A 20,056-nucleotide genomic window follows, 5' to 3' on the forward strand; every position below is an offset into this window, starting at 1 on the left:
GGGGGGGGGGGGGGGGGGGGGGGGGGGGCGGGGGGGCGGCCGGGGGGGGCCCCCGAGCCCGGCGCTCACGCCGCGCGGCAGGAGGGGACGGAGGAGACACGGGAGCCGCTCGCGCTGATCACGGGGACAAACAGTGGGGTCATGTGAGGAGGAGATGCCGCCGCCGCCGCCGCCGCCGCCGCTGCTGCTCCTGCAGCCGCCGCCGCCGCCTCCGCCTGCCCGCCCGCCGGCTCCCGGCGGCTCCCGGCTCCGGGACGCGGCGCAGCCGCCCCCCGCCCGCTGCACGCGGCCCTCGGGCCTCCTTCCCTGAGCAGCGGCCGCCGCCGCCGCGACTTTTTTTTTTAACCCGGCCCGCCCTAGATGGCTGCCGCCTCTCCCCTGAATCGCCGGCTCGCGCGTCCGCCGCCCGGCCTGGCCCAGTCCGGCGGCGGATCGCTGCTACAGCCGCCGCTGCTTTCTATTTTTTCCCCCTTTTTTTTCCTCCTTTACTTGAGCTGCGCGCGCGCGGCGGCGGCGGCGGCGGCGGCGCGAGCCCGGGGCCGACGCGCGCGGGGGGAGGGCAGCCCCCGGGGAGCGCGCGCGCTGTGTGTCTCCGATGGCGGGCGGGCGCGCGCGGGCCCGGGTCTCGGCGGGGCGCGAGGTCGCCGTCGCCGCCTCCGCGGCCGCCCGGCACTCGCCGGCGGGCCGACCGAGTGGAACGCGGCCCCGGATAGAACGCCGGGGGACCCGGAGAAGGGGCTCTGGTCGCCGGGGACGAGGCAGGCTGCGGGGTTTGGAAACAGTAAAGTAGGTCGGAGTTGGGGGGAGGTGAACCGGGTTGAAGGGGAGAGGAGCGCGCACGCGCGCTCCCGGCAGCCGGTCGGGGGTGCGCGAAGGCGGAGGTCCAGGGCGCATGCGCACGCCCGGGCGGGGCCGGGGCGCGCACGCAGGGCCGGGCGGAGTCAGCGTGGGGCACGTACTCCTGGCCCGGGGAGGAAGGCAAAGCCGGTGCTTTCCTCCTGGCCCAGGATGCAAGTCCTGGGAGAAAGCTGGACACGCGGCCTTTTGCAGACTCGCAGGCATGCAACGCGCACACATAGACCCATAGACACAGCAGCTGCCGGGTTACCCACCTCGTGCAGCAAAAGAAACACCACCCTCTAGACACAAGCCTTGTGATCGAAAGTTTTATTAGTCTTAAGAGGGCAGATCATCAATAAGTCCCTCAAATTAAAAAAAAAGTACAAAAGGTACATACAAAACGTGAGATCAGACGATTAAGCTTTCCCGACTCAGGTCCAAGTTCTGCAAGGGAGAAAGAAAATGGGTGTGAGCAGGGGAGGACTGGAGGAGAGGATCCAGGAAGGGTCTTAAAGCAGGAAGGGTTGTTCTCACCTTTTTAAGCCTCCTTTCCCGTGATGCCTGGGAGTCCGTCTCAGAGTAAGGGGGAGGTGCTGGAGGGTAGTAGGGCTCCTCCTCATTTTCCTCCCTGTAAGGTCTCCTCCTCTCACCTGGCCCCTTTTTCCTCAAGGCCTCTTCCAGTAGCCGCCCATCATACTGGGGGTCCCCAGACCTGGGGCCATCCTCCCGAGGGTCCCGGGACCGGTGATGGCGGGGCCTAGGGTCAGCATGAGGGCGGTCTCTAGATCTGAAGTCATCATAGTGGGGATCCCGGGAGTGTGGAAATTCCCTTGGGTCATCTTGATCATAGAGGTCATCTCGGCTTCGGCTTCTGGGTGGTCCATAGGCTTGACCTCTCCTCCCCCTACTTGGGGGAGACCTCCTCCCAGATTCAGCAGAGCCCGGCCGGGTGAGGTCATCCAGAGCATCCACAGATCGGGCACGGGGCCGCCCGGCCCCCCAACCACTCCCTGGCCGCTCTACAGGGGGCTCTTGCTCCCACCGTCTGGGACTCCGAGGGGAGTGACGACCCCATTCCTCATCCCGGATTGGGGTAAGGGCAGGGCCTCGGGAAGGCCGGGATCTCCAGTCGTCCTCGTGGAGGGAGGTGACTTCACTCATGGCTGTAGGGAAGGGGGGATATCACTGACTGCTGGGAGGTCCGGAACTCCAGGGCCCAGGAGAGTCACCCACTTGGCTCATATACTTTCTAGGGGGCCCTGGACTTCTCATCTTTTAAGTGTTGACATGCAGAGTGTTGTACACTTCTCACTGTGGCCACCGTAGGAAAGGAGGTACTATGTCCAGGATTTCCAGCAAGCATACCTGGAGCTGCTCCCTCCTTACTCAGAAACCCCTCAAACCACAAGGCTCCCACTCACCCCGCTCTACACGGCCATTGGCGGCACCAGGTCGAGAAGGGTCGAAGTTGGCCAGCTCTTTCTCCATGTAGTATAGGACCCGCATGGAGTCGTCCTGCTGGCTGGCCTGAATTCTGTAGCCACTGCGGACTTCTAAGGACACGAGATGGAGGTGATAAGTTTAGGAGGAGAGATGCTGACCCAGCCCCCTCCCATAAAGACACATCCAACCTTGTAACAATTGGTTCTCACCAGAGGTCACACTGCTGTCTGTGTCACGAAGCAGGGGTACCTGGGAGCTGTGGCCGCCAACTGGGGAAATTGGACTGTCAGTGGCCGCCTGCATGGAGCAAAGCCCTCCAGACCCAACCTCCAATCCCCTTTCTTCTGGCTCCAGGCCCCTTAGTGCCCAAATGCCCAGCCTACCCCTGCCCCAGCCCCTTCCCAGCTACTCAAGGCCTCACCTGAGCTGTTCCTGTCGAAGTCGCCAGGGTACCCATTGTAGATGGGGCCCATGGGAATCATGGCTGGTGGGGGCGGGGTCTTGGCAGGGGAGAGGTGAGCATAGGTGCTGGGGGCGTAGATGCTTGGGACGCCTGAGGTGGCTGCTTTGCCTGCAGCATACACTGGGGAGGACACACAGTATGAGAAAGCAGCTGGGAGCCATGCCACCCTTTGCTCTGTTAGAGTGTCAGGAGGGCCATGTGCCTGCACCTTCCTCCCAACCCCTGAGCCATGGGGTTTCCCTAGGCACTTGGATTGGTTTCTGGAGGGCTCCTGAGACTCAGGCCATCGACTTCATTGGTTCACACCTTGTTTGTGTTTTTTCACAGTTTTTGGGCAGCGGGGGTTGCACACCAGCAGCCCATGGCCCCACCTGGCTAGCCACTATTGTTGTTTGACTATATGATGGTTTGCCCTCGTTTGATGAGGTTTTATCGAAAATCCCAGCTCTCTAACCACTCCATCAGGAGAGGTGGCCACCCTGGCCCGAGTTCTTACAGAGCAATAGGGAGCAAAGATGCCCCTTTAGAGAAAGCCACGTGCTGGACCCTCCAACCAGATTCCAGTATTCCCCTTTGGCAGCTGGGCCACCATTCCAGAAAATGCATCATCTGGGCAGGGGGAATCCCATGCCCACTCCTCTCTCATGGCAGCTGGGTTCTCTAGGCTCAGATGCAGTGGGACTCATTCCAAGGCAAAAGCGTGGGAGCCTCAGCGTTCACTTCCTGCGGCCAAGCAGCCCAGCAACTCCTCAAAGTACCTCTAGTGTTTCCAACCCCGGGCCACACCCTCTGCCAGCCCACCCCCGCCTGCTAGGCTTGACAGCTCAAGGGCAAATCCTCCTTGCCCTCTTCCTTCCCGCAAGAGGCAGGGTTTAGGTGGCTGCTCTCCTGTCAAAGTCACTGGGCCTGACAGAGCAAGTCGCTTCCTCCCTGGGATTGTGACAGGGAGATGGGAGTCCGGGGAAGCTACTTCTTCTGATTCAATTTGGAAGCAGGAGGCTTAGGGCTCAGTAGCCCCAGGAGGGGCCCCCTCAGGAGCTCGGGGGAGCTGGCATTTTATAAGCTGTGGGAGTTGCTGTTCCCAGCTGCCTCATCAGGGCTGTGGCCCTGGCAAAAGTAACAGGGCCTCTGGCAGGGAGTTAATGGGTCCTCTCTTTGAGGTATCAGGGTCTCTGGATGGAAGGAGCATGGCCTTGGGACAGACACTGGACATCCTGGGCCCAGCCTTAATCAGTGGGGTAACTGCAAACTTGGTTGCAGATCCCCCTCCTGGGGTGGGGATCACACCTGTGATTGAGACCAGCGCCCACCACCTGAGGCTGAAGCCCTCAACTAGAAACGACAAGAGACACAGGAGGGCCAGCATCCGCCTCCAGAGAACAGTGGATTTTTCCCAGGGCAGCAGCACTTGGCGGGACGGGGCGGTCCACTGGGGTGTTCAGTGCTCAGGAAATTAGCCAGTATGCATCGAGCGGCGGCCCTGTGCTGGGTGCTCGCACACCGTCCTCCTCTAATGCTCACACCGCCACGTGGGAACCCTATAAAGAAGGAAACCATTTCGGAGAGGGAGCTCTGCTTGTCTGAGGCCATGTGGTAGCTGAGGCATGGCTCTGATGTGCTTCCTGGCCCTTGGTCACGACCAGTGCTGACAGTAACATGGCCAACAGCTCAAGGGTGCGGAGCACTTAAGTGGGCCGAGCCCCGCACTGAGTGCCGGAAGCACGAGGGGAAGCCACTGCCTGGGCTTCCCAGTGGGGGAAACACCCAGCCAGGCCTCCAGCCTCCACCTGCCCAAGCCAACGACAGCTGCCTGGGATTTCACCCTGAAAGCCTCTTGGACTGAGCAGAGTTGTGGCCCTGCTCGGGCACTCTGGGAGGAACTGGCAACAAAGCCATCCCTGAGGAGGGGAAGTGGGGGGCAGTGGCAAGAGGGAGACCCCGCCTTCTCCTCTGCTTCCCCCTTCCCTGTTCTGTTTGTTCTTTCCCCTTCATCTCCAGTCTCACTTCCACGCCCAGCCCCCAGGGACCTACTCTGATATGCTAGAGATGTCCTTAGACCAGGGTGCTTGTGTGGATGTGGGATTTGAAAATTGTATAGATTATATTAGTGCTGTAAACTTTGTTTTCTTACCTTTTCCATTTAAGAGTTTATTTTTAAAGGGAGCTTTACTGGGGCGCCTGGGTGGCTCAGTCAGTTAAGCACCTGCCTTCTGCTCAGGTCATGATCCCAGGGTCCTGGGTTGGAGCCCCCCTGGCCTCAGGTTTCCTGCTCAGCAGGGAGTCTGCTTCTTCCTCTCCTTTGGCCCATCCCACCCCCACTCTCTCTCAAATAAATAAGAAAAAAAAAAAAAAAGCTGTACTTCCCAGTGAATGATGTTGTATACTATTTGATAATTTCTCACCTTCTGCATAAATGATGCTTTTAAAACACCTCAAAATAAGTGAAAGTTTAAAATGAATGCAAAGCTGGAAGTAAATGATCACCTAAGACAGCAAGATCCTCCTTGGCCCACTTTCTCCCAGGCTGATCACCCCATACCCTCCAGACCGATGGCACTGCCCTGGGAAGCCAGTGCATGGCCACCTCCTGCCCCGGAACCCAAGGGGGAGGCAGGCAGGGGTGGGCACGTGAGGGGCACTTACGGGCTTCCGGGCAGCAGCACTTGTCCGGGCAGCAAGGGCACCTGACGTAGCAGCAGCAGGTGTGGGGGCAGCACTGACACCAGCAGATGCCCAGGAGGAGGAAGACGAGGAACACAGCCAAGCAGACCACGACCACGAACAGCCAGTCTGCAGAGAGAGGAAACGGGCCCTGAGAAGGAAGGCCCTCCTCCCAGGAGGCTTGGGAGGGAACAGGGAACATGTCCCTGTTCAGGGGCGATGCAGAGTCAGGGGGAGGGCAAGGTGATTCTTGAAGCTTCCTGGGAAAGCTGCGACCCCTGCTGGATTCTCCAGCCAAGTGCAGGGGCCGCGGCAGTAAAGAGGCAGCCCCCCCTACTCCCAGGCCAGTCCCGGATTCAGGGAACCTGCAAGCACGGGGCTCCTCCAGCCAGGCAGAAAAACCAGAGGTCACCTGGCTGGAGCAAGAACAGGATATAGCTGACAGGAGGGACAAAGAGCCAGCTGCCCAGATCCCACCCTTTAGAAGAGCACCACAGGCACCAGTCAACAGGAGCCCCCTGTCTACACCCCAGGCCCCTCTGCAGCCAGCCCAGCCCACCCCAAACCCCATAGCCAGGTCACTAGAGGCCACAGAGTTGGAATCAGGTGGGGTTAGTGGGGGTCCACACAGAGAGTGGGGTTTAGGATGGGGGGGGCTCCACCCCGTACCTTCCATAGGCCCCGCCTGAAAACCAGGTAAGAGCTCTGCCACCCCCGAGGTCCTGCCTGGAGGGACAAAAGAAAGACAGATTATGCTGGCAAGGGCCAGCCCAGCCCGCCCCTACCCTGAAGCCTCATTCCAGGCTCTTCAGGGTGAAGGTCTGTTCTGAAACGGTGGCCGGGGGGTGGGGGGGGGGCGGCTAGGAGGGTCCTAGCACATGGTTCCATGGTTCCTTCTCCTCCCTGCCCTCAACCATGTAGGTACTGTTTTCCAGAAGGCTTCCAGGCCCACAATTCACCCACTCTCTCATGCCTTGGGGAATTCTGTCACCCCAAAGTGTTCCAGAACACATCCCGTGGGTTCTGAAGGTTCAACCTCAAGTGTGGGCACCCCATCTTCTCCATATACACGGGTCCTATCACCCCCAAGGGCTCCATCTCCCGTGAGAGGGCTAGTCCTGTTCCATCAGGCAGGGTAGGCACAGTGCCCTAGGACCCAAGAAAATGTTTTCGTTTTATTTCAAAATCTGAAGGAGAAAAATAGCAATATCGATTCCATAATAACGAGTGGTCTTGGCAGCAATGCAATCACAAAACATCTGATTTTTTAACACGAGGGAAGAGGCCCACGAAGGCAGAAGTGCTGACAGCCCATACAAGTCACAGTGTGGCCCGGAGTTCCAGCTCATTTCACGCATTCTGTCCCCCGCACAAATTCCGTGGCCCACCTAGGGCCTCCCCTTAAGTGCCCCCAGTTCTCTGCATCCCGTGAGCATTGTATCACGGGGACACCCGGCTCTACGCCCGCAAAGCTCTAGCCAGTAGGGCTCACCTCTCTGCGCCACCTGCCCCTGGTTCTAGCATGCAAAGCAGGGGCTCCCAAAGCGCCTTCCTGCCCAGGAGGACAAGACCACTTTCAGAGGAACACCAAGTCCCGTTTGCCTTTTTCGCGCTGCTTCTCCCATGGGTGTTTCAGAGGCTCTGTGAGAAGGGGTGACCTCACTGCTCTGATTAGAGTGGATTGTGTGCTCGAGTGCCTTGTGCTTTAGAAATCACCTGCTCAGGGCGCCTGGGTAGCTCAGTGGGTTAAGCAACTGCCTCTGGCTCAGGTCATGATCCTGGAGTGCTGGGATTGAGTCCCGCATCCGGCTCCCAGCTCCACCGGGAGTCTGCTTCTCCCTCTGACCTTCTCCTCTCTGAAGCTCTCTCACTGTCTCTCAAATAAATAAAATCTTAAAAAAAAAAAACAAAAAAAAACAAAAAAAAACGCCTGCTCTCCATTTGTAACATTAAGCAACTATCAACATCCACAAAAATGTATACATAAACTCTCTGAGATCCTCAAGAATTTTTTACAATGTCAAGCAGGTCCTGATGCTGTGTTTTGGGAACTGCGGATGTAGGCTGTGCATGTGGCCACACACGGAGTCCTCCAGGGCCCTGCTACGTGCATTCTATCACCCACACACGAGCTCTGTCGTGATCAGAACACCCTGGTGCACGCCCCCCATCATCATGTGTGCTCATTCACACATGTGTTTCCTTGCATCATGCATGTGATGATGGCAACGTACAACCCAGCAGCACCCATACAGCACGCGTTGCCGAAGACCATATGTGTTGGCTGAGAATAGAGCATCTGGCTAATGGCAGCATCCCAGCCACACGGGGCAGCGGGGCTCAAGGCCAGACGGGGCAGGGCTGCTGGTGGGTATCCCACCCTGCCCTTGAGCACATGGCAGTGGCCTCACCGTGTCAGCCACACTATGCCAGCCCTTCAGGGCAGAGGGTGAGGTTCCTGAGTTTGGCCAGGGATGTGTGTGAGCTGCGGCCCCCAGGATGGGGCAGGAAGCGAGTCCAGCCTCCCCTCAGTGAGACCCACCATCTTCCCTCCCCACTCACTGCCAATTACCTCTGAAAATTTGGGGATTTTTATTAAAAAAGGAGCCTGGGGAGAGGGAGAGTCTCCCAATTCTCTCCACTCTCAGCTTGGCTCTGGCTTATTTGACATGTTGGAGGGAAGGCTCCCTGCCTGGGGTGCAGGGCAGAGAAGCCCCAGTGACTGGTGGTGCCATGAGAGGAGAGCGAAGCAGGCGACAGAGTGCAGAGAGTGAGCGGAAGGGCAGAGGGCAGATGTACAGAGGTGCCTGAAGAAGGGGCCCTGATCCCATCACCAACCCCTTCCCAGGCCCTTGCGGCCCAACCAACTCACCCAACACGATGAGTTCTGCATAGGCTTCATTGTTCCCCTGGAGGTCCTGGGCCGAGACCACGGAGCAGTAATACACACCACTGTCCCCCCAACCTGTCTGGTCAAAGGTCAGGTCAGCATCTGCAACAGGACAGAGGTGAGGACACCTCGAGGGGGAGGACTGATGCCTCCCCACGAGCACATCAGAAAGGAACGGGGCAGGAGAGTGGGGCTGCAGATGGACGGAGGGAGCATTCAATGATCTGTACCAAGGGCAGGCTACTTTTTAGACTCGGCTGTAAACACTTATTTAACATAGGGTGTTTCAGCAAGTCTGTGAGGTGAGTCCTGTTACCTTTCCTGTCTTGTAGATAAGAAAAGAGGTCTGGCAAGATGACCTAATCCGCCCCAGCAGAGAATCCTGAATGGGGCTGATCTAGAGCCTGGGCGGCAGACCTAGAGCCATCGTGGTACCCCTTCTCACAGCAAAGCTAACTCCCCCAACACGAACCACCCCAGAGATCGGTGTAGCCCCCAGGGCAAGGGGCCTGGGTGGTGAGGCAGACATAAACAGGCCAGATTCCAAAACCAGGTGCTGCCCAGGCATGGGAAAGAGTGGCTGTGAGAGGGAGCCAAGGGCCGCCCCAGCTCCCAAGTCATCAGCCCCACATTCCAGGTCAGGCCCAGGGCTTGGGACGCTCAGGCGGGTGAGGAGCCCATCAATTAGGGCAGTAATGAAAGTCAGCACATCCGGTTTCCTCTCTGCTCCTCAGGCCTTAATTAGTTAAATCCTTCTGGCCATCCACTCATGTGGGAGCGGGCGGGACCTCGGGCGACTGCAGACGGGAACAGGCCCAGGTGAGCACCCCCAGAGCTCCCCAGCGGCTCCTTCTCCCTGGCTCCGGCTAACCTGCCTCCCTCCCAGCCCCTCGCACCCACCACCCTTCCCCACTGGGCTTGGAGGCCAGGAACTGGGTGCGCCTCTATCTGCACCGGGCTGCACCCACCAGGGCACCCGTCCATTGCTGAGGGAATGAAAGAATGGGAGCCTTCTTCCTTCTTCGAAAGACCTCAGGTCTACAGAAAAAACCTCTTGGGGTGCCTGGGTGGGTCAGTCAGTTAAGCACTGGACTCTTGATTTCGATTCAGGTTGTGATCTCAGGGTCCTGAGATCAAGACACAGTCAGGATGCAAGCTCAGCAGGGAGTCTGCTTGGGCTGTGCGGGCACATGCGTGTTCTCTCTCTCTCTCTCACTATGCCCCTCCCCCACACTCACAGTCTTTTTCTAAAAGAAAAAAAAAGAAGAAAGGAAAAAGAAAAAAAAACCCTCTGCAAATGTCTTCCTCTACCATTCCAAGCATCTAACCCCAGCCGGCAAGGCCCCTGGCAAGATCCGGCTACTGGTTACCACACTGGCCTCAACCCTGTTCTTTGCTCACCAGACTCCAGACACACTGGCCTCCTCACTGTCCCCCAAGATGCTGCGCCCACACCTGCCAGGGCTTGTGCTACTCCCTCTGGCCGGCACTGGTTCCCAGATGCTCACAGGCCTGGTTCCATCCTACAAGTATAACCCCCACCCGACTGCTGAACTGCGTCCACCAGCGGAGGGGCTGACCTCCCACCTGGGAGAATGCGGGCCCCATGCAAGCAGAATCTGGTCTCTCTTGGCCAGTGCCGAGACCCCCGTGCTTGACACGGACACCTTGGCCAGGACCAGGAAGTAGACCCCTTCCCTCTTCATGCTCCCCTTCCTTCCCTCTTGCCACCTGTTCCAGCATTCTCGACACATACGTGGCTATATTCAAATAGGCACCTGATACACTCATTCAATATTCAACGTGTAATTCCCAAATGCAGCCTACGTTCCTGGCAGTATCCGAGGCCCCTGGTGGTGTACTAGAGAACAATGGTTCTCGAAGTCTGATCTATGGCCCCGGAGCCCCCCAGGTCTTTTCGGAGCATCCTTGAGGTCAAAGTTATTATCATAGTAATACTAAGATGTCATCTGCCTTTTTCACGGACACTCTCATGAGTGGGCCCTGAAGTCTTCCAGAGCCTAGTGTGTACCATCACCATGAGCTGAATGCAGGAGCAGCTTCGAGAATCCACCTTTTCCTATTCAGGCAGATTTGAAGGAGATGTGCAAAAACATAAAGCTGAGGCAATGCCATACTTTTCATTGAGGTCTTTTGCTGTGTTCTGGAAAATAGGGTTATCTTTTTCATAAAAAGTATGTAATTTATGTCAACCTATAATGAGTTTGTTATTGTCATGATGAATATTTTTCAAACTTCTCTCAGTTTGCTAGTTATAAAAACAAGGTTCTTGGAAGAATTTGAGAGAGAGAGAGGAAAAAAAAAACATAGAGATCCCCCACCCCACCCCCCAGCACATTTGAGAAGCTGACATAAATCCCTGTTCTTACGGAGCTCAGATCCTAACTGGGAGAGAAAGACAAATAAAAAAATGTCAACAGATCACATATCACATGGTGATAAGCAGTATGGAGAAAACCAATCAGGGAAGGCAGAGAGAAAGTCCCAGAGCGGAGTGGGGAGTTGTACAAATTTCAGGGGGAACTGGAAGAAACCTTCGTGGGAAGGTGACCTTCTGAGGAGCTGTGAAGGGGCAGAGGACGTGACTCCCCTCCGCGTCATGCATCCAGTCACCGAGTACTGAGCTGTCCCTGCGTCCGGTCCCCCACCCATGCACTCCTTCATCGAACCCTCATACAACATAGAACCACATGCTCCCCAATCTTTCTGCTTCTCTGTAACACCCTGCTGGCCCATTGATTTTCCACCTATATCCTTAAGTCAGACTCCAACCACATCTCTCCCCAAAGCTCAGGGGCAGGTCCCTGCACAGTGCAGAGGACTTGGATGGGAACCCCCTGCTCCTGCAAAAGTTCAGAGGCCGGGAGTTGAAATCTGGGCTCCAGGCCTCTGTGTGTTTTGCTTGGCCTGCATAATGTTTGCGAAACCCACACAAAATATGGCCTTCCAGCTTCTTTTGATCAATTCTAAGGCCTGGGCCCACCTCCTTCCTGCAAGGCACACCCTGTTCCTGGCCTATGTCTGGTCCTGACATCACTTGGACTGGGCATTGCCCTCATTGTTTCAGGTGCCAGGAGAAGATGCCGGGCCTTCTTTACAGCTCTGGGTCTCTGCTTCCTTATCTGCATAGAGCAGAGGCAACCCTCATCTCAGGGGTCCCAGGAGCCCCCAGCAGCCTGGCAAGGGAGAAGCATCCCAGTACTCCGCATCACCCAGAGCAGGGACGAATGGATACTGAGCGTGGACACCATTATAGTTTGCCTAGGACAGCTTTTGGTTAAAACCTGGACAGATGGTGACCCAGGAATACTAGAAGGAGATCCACTTTTCTCCATGCTCAAAGCTGAAATGCAGGAAGCTCTCTCGGCTCCCAGGCTTCCTGACAGGACGTACACACAATGGATATTTACAAATTATGGCCTGTATCAAACACAAGAGCACTTCAAGGCAGCTTGATCACCGAAAGCTGGGGGCCTCTGGAACACGGAGAGTCTACTGCCAGGAGAGCCTGGGGGTCACTCTAGAATTTTAGACTCAGCAGAGGAGGCATGATTTCAGCCAGCCTTCAAGGGCACTCTCGGTTTTTCAGGTTGTCCTGACCGGCTGTTGGGCTGTCATGCCTGTCCAGGCCCGAGAGGTCACAGGGCTCTAGGAGAGGGGCCTGTACAGGCTGAAGCCCCGAGAAGCTCTCTGACCACCAAACAGCAAGATGCTTTGGGCTGAACTTCTCAGGAAAATGAGGGGCAAGCAGGTCCAGTCCCTCCCCCAAACACGATTAAAAGGCTGGGTCCCTGGAAGCCAGTCTTTTGTCCACTGTCTCTAGATGGAGTGAGGGATTGTGCTCCATGGCCTGCCTGGTCCCTTGGGGTCTGTAAGGGGCCGATCCCTTCCCCGCTCTGTCCCCATCCCCAAGATTAATACTCTAATCCCAGTGAAAGGCTAAATCCATTAATTGGGTTAAGGGTTCATCACTCGCCCACTGCAGCCCATCACCTTCCTCAAGATTCTTTAGGGTCTGGTCCTTCTAAAATCACATTTGCGAAAGATCTGGAAGTGTGCACCCCAGAGTCATCATTCCACATAGCACCTGGTCCTAGCTGGCTTTCTTGGTAGCACTCAGTCCTCCTTGAAACTCTCTCTTTATCTGCCTGTTTATAGCCTGCCTCACTAGAATGTCACCTTCTTGGGGGAAGGGACCTTGGCTGTCTTGATCACCACATACATCCCCAGCACCAAAGCTCCTGACACTTAGGAGATGCTGGATAAATACCAGAAGAATGAATGAATGACTCCTCACCTCCCCCTTCGTCCCAGTAGGCACTTATTAACTCTCAGTGTTACAGCTAAGTACATGTCTTCTGAGGTCCGCCTGGGTTCAAATCCCAGCTCCAGCCCCTGCCTATCTGTGTGCCTAGACAGCCACTTAACTTAGCATCCTAGCCCTGTTCCTAGCTTTGCGACCCAGCACAAGTCGCTTTACCTCTCTGGACCTCTATAAAATGACAACAGAATCTACTCACACCATTACTGTGTGGTCTAACCTGGATGAGAGCCTGGCCCAGAGGAGGCCCTTTTTAAGTTGTTCCTTACATAAATTTTACTTCTTGGTGCTGGTATTCCTATTATTAGAGAACACCTCCTTCTCTTCATTACCCAATTTTATGTTCCAAGCACTTGACAGCGTGTGTTATCTTGTTCGCCTCCCTGCCTGGAATGCAAGCTCCAGGAGGGAGAGGATTTGATGAATGCGTCTACTGCTCTATTTCCAGCTTCAAAGAGCGCCTGCCTATCTTAGGGGCTCAATAAATCTTTGCTGTTCAATAAAGCATAGATGCATGAATGGATGGATATAAGGAAGGAAACCTCCCTTCATCAATCCTTTCAGGCACTGGTGCTCAAGAGCTGCCCGGTGGGAACACCAGGCAAAGGTACAACGGAGCCAGCACCACCACCCCAGCAAGCCCCGCCCCTTCCGACCCCCCTGCCCTGCCCAACATACTTCCTGTGATGGTGATCCTCCGGCCCTGGTAGTAGTCTCCCAGGGTCACAGCATTGCCCTGCTTGGTGGCCACGACCCTGACAGTGCGCACGCTGTCCTGGCACTCCACATAGGGGTTGTAGCCTGGGTTGCCCGCTGCCAGCTGGGCACTGAGCTGGTTGTCAGCACTGGCCGGGGAGAAGGCATCGGCGATGCGGTCCCGGCAGAAAGACTTGTATTTCCAGATGACGATGGGCGCCGTAGGGGTCGTGGTCATTTGGTAGGTGCAGGGCAGGGTCACGGGCTGGAATAGGATCACCACGTGGTAGGGGTCTGACACCGTCACCTGGATGGCGCTGGCCGGGGCTGAGGGCGAGAAGAGAGTTACCAGGGCCTCTGTGAGCTGCAGCAGGAATGAGTGCTGCCCGCTTGACATTTACTAGTGTAATAATGGCTTTACAGAGTGCCTAGCACACATTGTTTCTTAATCCCTGGAACCGGAGAGGTAAGCTCTGATAATCGTGCCCATTTTCTAGACCCATGGGGCTAAAGTGGCAAGTACAAGGTCACACAGCCAGATTTCTTGGAACATCCCGTCCATCCTTCTTCCCAGACTGTGGCGTCTGAACCCAGCTCCCTCTTCCCTTAGCCATTCTTTCATGGAAAGTACCTCCCTCTGTGGCCTGTACAGGAAGACACAAATGACCGCCACAAAGCCGCCCACACTCAAGGCCCAATCGCAAAAACAACCAGTACAGGTCCCAAGTTATGCGGGGCTTTGTGGATGGGGTGCGGTGGTGGGCGCTGAATTGTGGAATTGTTTCACTGAACTGTTTTGCCATGGAGTAGGTAAAGCTCCCCTAATGCTCCAGCAGCGTCCCACCTCATCCTCCCCAAAGCCATCTCAAAGGAACACAACAAGCGCTTGGGGAGAGATAAAGTCCCCTCCACAACCCCATCCAAACAAACAAACATCCGAGCCAGGTGAAAGCTTGCCAACAGGATGGTTTCACACCAAGTCCATACGTCCATCCCACCAGACCCTTAAGCAGATACTTCGGGACATGGGTGGGGCTGGGGGCTGGGGACTCCCCAGTTCTACACCCACCTGAGGCCTGGGCATGGTTTCTTGAACTCTCTCCAGGAAACGTCTGATCCAGCCCTCGAGTACCCGATCCCCGCTACCCAAGACTTAGAAATCTTGGGGTGCGCCCAAGTCCCCATCCCGGCCTTGCCAAGTGATCGGGTGGTCATTCACCCCTACACCACAAAGGGTCCTATTCTCCTTGCCGCTCCAGGGTTCGCGGTCCAGGGAGTTTCACTTCCTGCTATCTCTGAACAAGGGCGGGGGAGCGCTCCCTGACTCCAATGGGGACTTTCCCTCCCTCTGGCACCCAAGGGATTTCCCGAGACCCTGGGGATCAGGAAATCCTAATCTCGGCTCTCCCCCTGCCCCAGCTCTTCAGCCAGCTCGGCGGTGTAGAACTCCATCCATCCCCCTTCTATAGTGCCATCCCGCCGTTCCGCCGCACCAGAGGCCCCGCTCTCCGTACCTGTGCACAAGGTGGTGAGAAAAAGCCACACGAAAAAGGCCGCGCCCCAGCCCTGAAAGGCCGGATTGGGGCCCATCCACATAGAAAGCCCGCGGGCCACCGGCGCCATCGCCGCCGTCTGGGCGCGTCCAGCCCGCGCGTCCCCTACTTGGTACCGAGAGGGTAGGGGGCGCGGCAAGCACCAAGGCTGGGAGGGGTGCGTGCTCCTCCCCTTCCCGCTTCCGTTCCTTGTCCCTATTCCAAGACCACTTTGCCCTGTTCCGGGACTTTAATGAGAGGAAATAACGTGGATGAGGAGCACCCCTCCAGCTTTCGGGGGGAAACTTGCCTGACCCACTGTGGCTCTCCGAGCCACTCCACCCCCTGTGCACTCTTGGGAATGGATCGACCCAGGTACACTGGTGAGAGCAGAGGGCTGGGCCAGGGGGTGGGCGGCGGGGAGGGGCTCCTCCACCTCCCTCCCCGGAAGTGGGCTGACCCAGGTGCGCTCCGGCCCCAAGGGTCGGAACCAAGTGACCAGCAGGCCGGGAGGGCGCGTGCAGACTGGGTATCTTGTCCCGCCCTCTCCTCCCCGGGTGAGCCTAGCAGAGTGTGACTCACGGGAACCGAGGCCCAAATGGGGTGATTCACCTGTTGCGGGGGGCGGGTCCCTCCTTGCACCTGTCTCCGCTCTGCTCACACCCCTCTCCCGGGCTGGCGATGGACCCGCCTAGGTACTCCCTGCGGGGAGGGGCGAGTCTAAGCGAGCTTTGGGTTGGCAGAGGCTACCGTCCGGGGGCGCCGAGTAGCTACGGGCCTCTGGTGCCTTCCACTTAGACGACTTGCAAGAACCTACTGAAGTTTCCGGAAAGGAAGCTCTGCCCTGTTAGGGACGCCGGAGGGGAATCAGGCCCAGGAAACTTTCGGAAGTTTTCCCCGCCTTCCCCCGCCCCTTCCATAGTCGCGGTTCAGCCCCCGGGCATCCCTCGCTCGGGGCTCTTTGGTTCTTAAAGGGGCCGAGTGGAGGCGCGTAAGTAGGAATAGGTTTCCGCACAAGGATTGCCGGGGCCAGGGCCACCTGCGCCTTAGGGCGGGGCACGTCGAGGCGCCGAAACGCGGGGCGTTCAGCGGGGTTCTTCTGCCCCCCGAAGGCGGCGAGGGGAAGCGCCTCCTGGGAAGTCCTAGACGCCTTTTCTGAGAGATTCTCTGGAGGACGCGAACTGGCCGCTGGTGGCCGGTGCAGTGCCCAGGGATGCTTTGTTCGGCAGCATCCTGTTAGAATTCAGGTCAGATCACGTACATCTGCTCCAAATCTTCCTGCGGCGCTCCCTTTCCCAGAAGCCAAACTATAGTGCCCTGAGCCCTCTCTCACCGCCCCTCCTTTCCTTCTCCCCCGGCTCACTCAACTTCAGCCACACTGGTGCGCCCCCCCCAACCCCCGCCCGGTTCTGGAATGTCTTTTCCCCTTACTACTCCCTCTGCCCGCACATCCTTCCTGCAAGTGGCCATATGACCTTCCATCTCCTTCAGGGATTTACCTAAAGGTCATTTCTTCTAAAATGTCAACTCTTTCACGTCCCTCCCTCACCTCTTGTGTGTGTGTGGGGGGAGGGGTGTAAAAAACACATACCATTATAACTTAACATTTAGCCACTTGTAAGTGCACAATTCAGTGGCGTTTTTAATTACATTCACAGACTTACCTAATCCTCCCCTACATGAATTCTATCAACTTAACAATAACTCCCCATTTCTACCTGCACCAGCCCTTGATAACCTCTTTTCTACTTTCTTTACCAAGTTGCCTAATCTGAGTACCTCATATAAATGGAAAGATGTAACATTTGTTATGTCTGACTGTAGAGAGCAAAATGGAGGCTCAGGCCAAGCTGAAGCCTGTGTCAAGTGATGACTCAAACAGGAAGGTACCACAGCTAGGGGATACTCCTGGGACCAATGTCACCCAACACCCCAGAACTGATAAGGAACAGAACCAGAGGTCTGCAAAGACCAAAAACTGATTCAATCCGTTTGAAAAGGGAAGGATTTGGGCCAGTAAACTCTGACTCTTCAAACCTGACCCCTTTATGTCTGACCACTTAAAAAAGGCAGCTGCCCCTCACCTGGGTGACTCAGTGGGTTAAAGCCTCTGCCTTAGGCTCAGGTCATGGTCCCAGGGTCTTGGGATCGAGCCCCCCACATTGGCTTCCTGCTCAGCAGGGCGCCTGCTTCCTCTTCTCTCTCTCTGCCTACTTGTAATCTGTCTGTCAAATAAATTAAAAAAAAAAAAAAAAAAAAAAAAAAAGGCAGTTGCCCCTCAAAGCCTCTGCCTGATTGATCTCTGAACATAACTGAGATCCTTCCCCACTTGACCATCAGAAGCTGTGAATGCAGAGAGCTGACCCGGACCAGACTGAGACTGCATCTCCACTATGTTGTGTGACTTGTCTTCGGTCCTGCTCTGTGCGCTGTGTAAGAAGCCAAGTTCAATTGTGTGGTGAGTTGTCATCGGGTTTGGAATCCTGAACCCGCTTTAGAGTTGTGGTTTAACTTTGCTTTATGATTGAACAGAGCTGACCTTGTGGAAAGACGCAATCGCATGTGCGCCTTCATAATGTGCTCATGATGCTGGCTCATTCATGTCATGTTTTCAAGGTTCGTGCATGTTTTAGGATATATCACAATGGAAGTTTCCTCCCGTTTTATGGCTGAATAGTATATTTCATTGTACGTATATGCCACATTTTGTGTATCCGTTTATCTATTGTTAGACACTTGTGTTGTTTCCACCTTTTGGTTGTGGTTGTGGTTGTGTTAAAGATTGTATTTATTTGAGAAAGCGTGGGAGAGAGTACATGCATGTGAGAGAGAGCACAATCCCCGGGGGGAGGGGCAGAGGGAGAGGGAGAAGTAGGCTCTCCCTGCTGAGCAGGGAGCCCTACATGAGACTCAAGTTTATTAACTTTACCTATCTCCAATTTGGATGAATGGATCCTCTTCTTTTTTTTGTCTGATTGCTGTGCTAGGATTTCTAATACAGTGTTGAAAAGCAACAGTGCAAGTAGGCATCCTCCTGACCTTAGAGGGAAAGTATTCAATCTTTCCCCACTGAGTGTGACGTTAGCTGTGGATTTTCCGTAATACCCTTTATCAGGTTGAGAATTTTCCCTCTATTCTTGGTTTTCACAGAGTTTTTGTTAGTAAAGGATGTTGGATTTTGTCAAATGTCTTTTCCCTGTCAATTGAGATAATTGTGTTTCTTTGCCTTTCATTCTTTTTAAAAATTCTTAAAAAAATTTTTTAAAAATTTTAAAAAAGATTTTATTTGTTTATTTGAGAGAGAGAGAGAACATGAGTGTGGGGTTGGGGGAGTTAGAAGTGCAGAAGCAGGCTCCCCTCCAAGCAGGGAGCCCGACCTGAGGCTCTATCCCAGGCCCTGAGATCATGACCTGAACCGAAGGCAGATGCTTAACCAACTGAGCCCCCCAGATGCCCCTCTTTTCCTTATTCTATTAATGTGATGTATTACTTTTATTAGCTTTCTTATGTTGAACCACCCTTATATTCTTGGATAAATTCCACTTGGTCATGGTGAGTAGTCTTTTAATATGCTGTTGGATTTGCATTGCTAATATTTTGTTGTGATTTTTGCATCTATATTCATGAGGAACTTGGGTCTGTAATTTTCTTTTCTTCTGATGTCTTTATCTGGCTTTGGTATCAGGATAGTGCGGGCTACATAGAATGAGGGTGTTAGGAAGTGTTTTCCCCCTCTTCAGTTTTTTAGAAGGATTGATGTTAATTCTTCTTTAAATATTTGGTTAATCTGTGAAGTCATCTGTTCCTGGGCTTTTCTTTGCTGGGAGGTTTTTAATTACTGCTTCAATCTCTTTCTTGTTATATATCTATTGAGATTTTCTATTTCTTTTTGAGTTGGCTTAGGTAAATTGTATGTTTCAAGGAATATGCCCATTTCTTCTAGGTTATCTAATTTCTTGGCATCTAGTTGTTTCTAGTATTCTCTTGTAATCCTTTTTATTCTGTAGGGTCAATAGAAATGTCCCTGCTTTCATTTCTGATTTTAGTTATTTGTGTCTTCTGTCTTTTGTTCTTTGTCAATCTAGTCAAAGGTCTGTCAATTTTGTTGATATTAAAAAAAAAAAACTTATGATTTTGTTATTTTTCTTTTTTTCCCTATTCTCTATTTTATTTGTCTCTGGTCTACTCTTCATTATTTCCTTCCTTTTGCTAGTTGTGAGTTCAGTTTTGTCTTCTTTTTCTAGTTCCTTAAGGTATGATGTCAGGTAACTAATTTAAGATTTTTAAAAATATAGGCATTAAAAGCTATAAATTACTCTCTGCTGCATCCCACAAGTTTTGGTATATTGCATTTTCATTTATCTCTAAGTATTTTCTAATTTTCCTTGTGATTTTTTGACTCATTGTTTAAGAATGTTTAATTTCCACAGTTGTAAATTTTCTGTTTCTTCTGTTATTGATTTCTTACGTAATTGCACTGTGATCAGAGAAGACAGTTTGATTCATATCTATTTTTTTAAATCTACTGAGACTTAGTTGATGGCCTAACACATGGTATATTCTGGAAAATGTCTCATGTGCACTTGTATTTTCTTGTTGGGTAGAGTGTTTTGTATATTTCTATCAGGGCTGGTTGCTTTATTGTATTGTTCAAGTCTTTCATTTCCTTACTTACTACCTGTTTGTTCTATCCATTGTTGAAAGTAGAATATTGAAGTTTCCAACCGTTATTGTTGAACTACCTATTTCTTTGTGCAACTCTATCCACATTTTGAGGGTCTTTTTATAGGTGTATAAATATATTGGTTATACCTTCTTGCTCTGTTGAAAATTTATTAATAACTACTGTCCTTCATAAACAGACATTTCTGCAAAGGAGATATCCAAGTGGCCAACAGACACATGAAAAAGTACTCCATATTACTTGACATCAGGGAACTACAAATCAAAGCCACAATGAGATACCACCTCACACCAGTCAGAATGGCTAAAATAAACAAGTCAGGAAATGACAGATGCTGGCGAGGATGCAGAGAAAGGGGAACCTTCCTACACTGTTGGTGGGAATGCAAGCTGGTGCAACTACTCTGGAAAACAGCATGGAGGTTCCTCAAAAAGGTGAAAATAGGGGCGCCTGGGTGGCTCAGTGGGTTAAGCCGCTGCCTTCGGCTCAGGTCATGATCTCAGGG

General features: G+C 53.9%; 2 protein-coding genes across 4 annotated transcripts in view; one reads left to right on the plus strand and one right to left on the minus strand.

Annotated features, from left to right (window-relative positions):
• Window positions 1–1,150: 1,150 nt before the first annotated feature.
• Window positions 1,151–15,570, minus strand: LSR (lipolysis stimulated lipoprotein receptor). 3 transcript variants are annotated; one of them, XM_059383574.1, is made up of 10 exons: window positions 15,480–15,570; window positions 13,318–13,662; window positions 8,280–8,399; window positions 6,077–6,133; window positions 5,390–5,536; window positions 2,705–2,866; window positions 2,493–2,552; window positions 2,262–2,393; window positions 1,375–2,003; window positions 1,151–1,284 (listed from the first exon to the last, which is right to left on the minus strand). In XM_059383574.1, the coding sequence occupies exons 2-10, from the start codon at window positions 13,571–13,573 to the stop codon at window positions 1,249–1,251; spliced, it is 1,599 nt and encodes a 532-aa protein (XP_059239557.1). In that variant the 5' UTR covers window positions 13,574–13,662; window positions 15,480–15,570; the 3' UTR covers window positions 1,151–1,248. The 3 variants fall into 3 exon arrangements, with proteins under 3 accessions (XP_059239557.1, XP_059239554.1, XP_059239556.1); XM_059383571.1 differs by lacking the exon at window positions 15,480–15,570 and adding an exon at window positions 14,850–15,205; XM_059383573.1 differs by lacking the exons at window positions 6,077–6,133; window positions 15,480–15,570 and adding an exon at window positions 14,850–15,201.
• A 329-nt stretch (window positions 15,571–15,899) lies between these two features.
• The window catches only part of LOC132005996 (protein FAM187B-like), a 32,006-nt gene continuing 27,849 nt past the window's right edge, over window positions 15,900–20,056 (plus strand). Inside the window, exon 1 of the transcript XR_009400946.1 lies at window positions 15,900–16,114. The gene's annotated coding sequence lies outside the window, so the exon portion shown is untranslated. The remainder of the gene's footprint in view (window positions 16,115–20,056) is intronic.

The sequence above is a fragment of the Mustela nigripes genome, chromosome 17 (assembly GCF_022355385.1).
Source record: "Mustela nigripes isolate SB6536 chromosome 17, MUSNIG.SB6536, whole genome shotgun sequence".
NCBI classification, from domain to species: Eukaryota; Metazoa; Chordata; class Mammalia; order Carnivora; family Mustelidae; genus Mustela; species Mustela nigripes.

What these genes read in the sequence shown, in the direction of transcription:
- LSR (XM_059383571.1), bottom strand. Translation starts at nt 14,958, where the DNA reads ATGGCGCCGGTGGCCCGCGGGCTTTCTATGTGGATGGGCCCCAATCCG. An exon ending in AGACAGCAGTGTGACCTCTG is followed by an intron (nt 2,394 to 2,492) that starts GTGAGAACCAAT and finishes TCGTGTCCTTAG; the next exon opens with AAGTCCGCAGTGGCTACAGA. An exon ending in GGGAAAGGAGGCTTAAAAAG is followed by an intron (nt 1,285 to 1,374) that starts GTGAGAACAACC and finishes TCTCCCTTGCAG; the next exon opens with AACTTGGACCTGAGTCGGGA.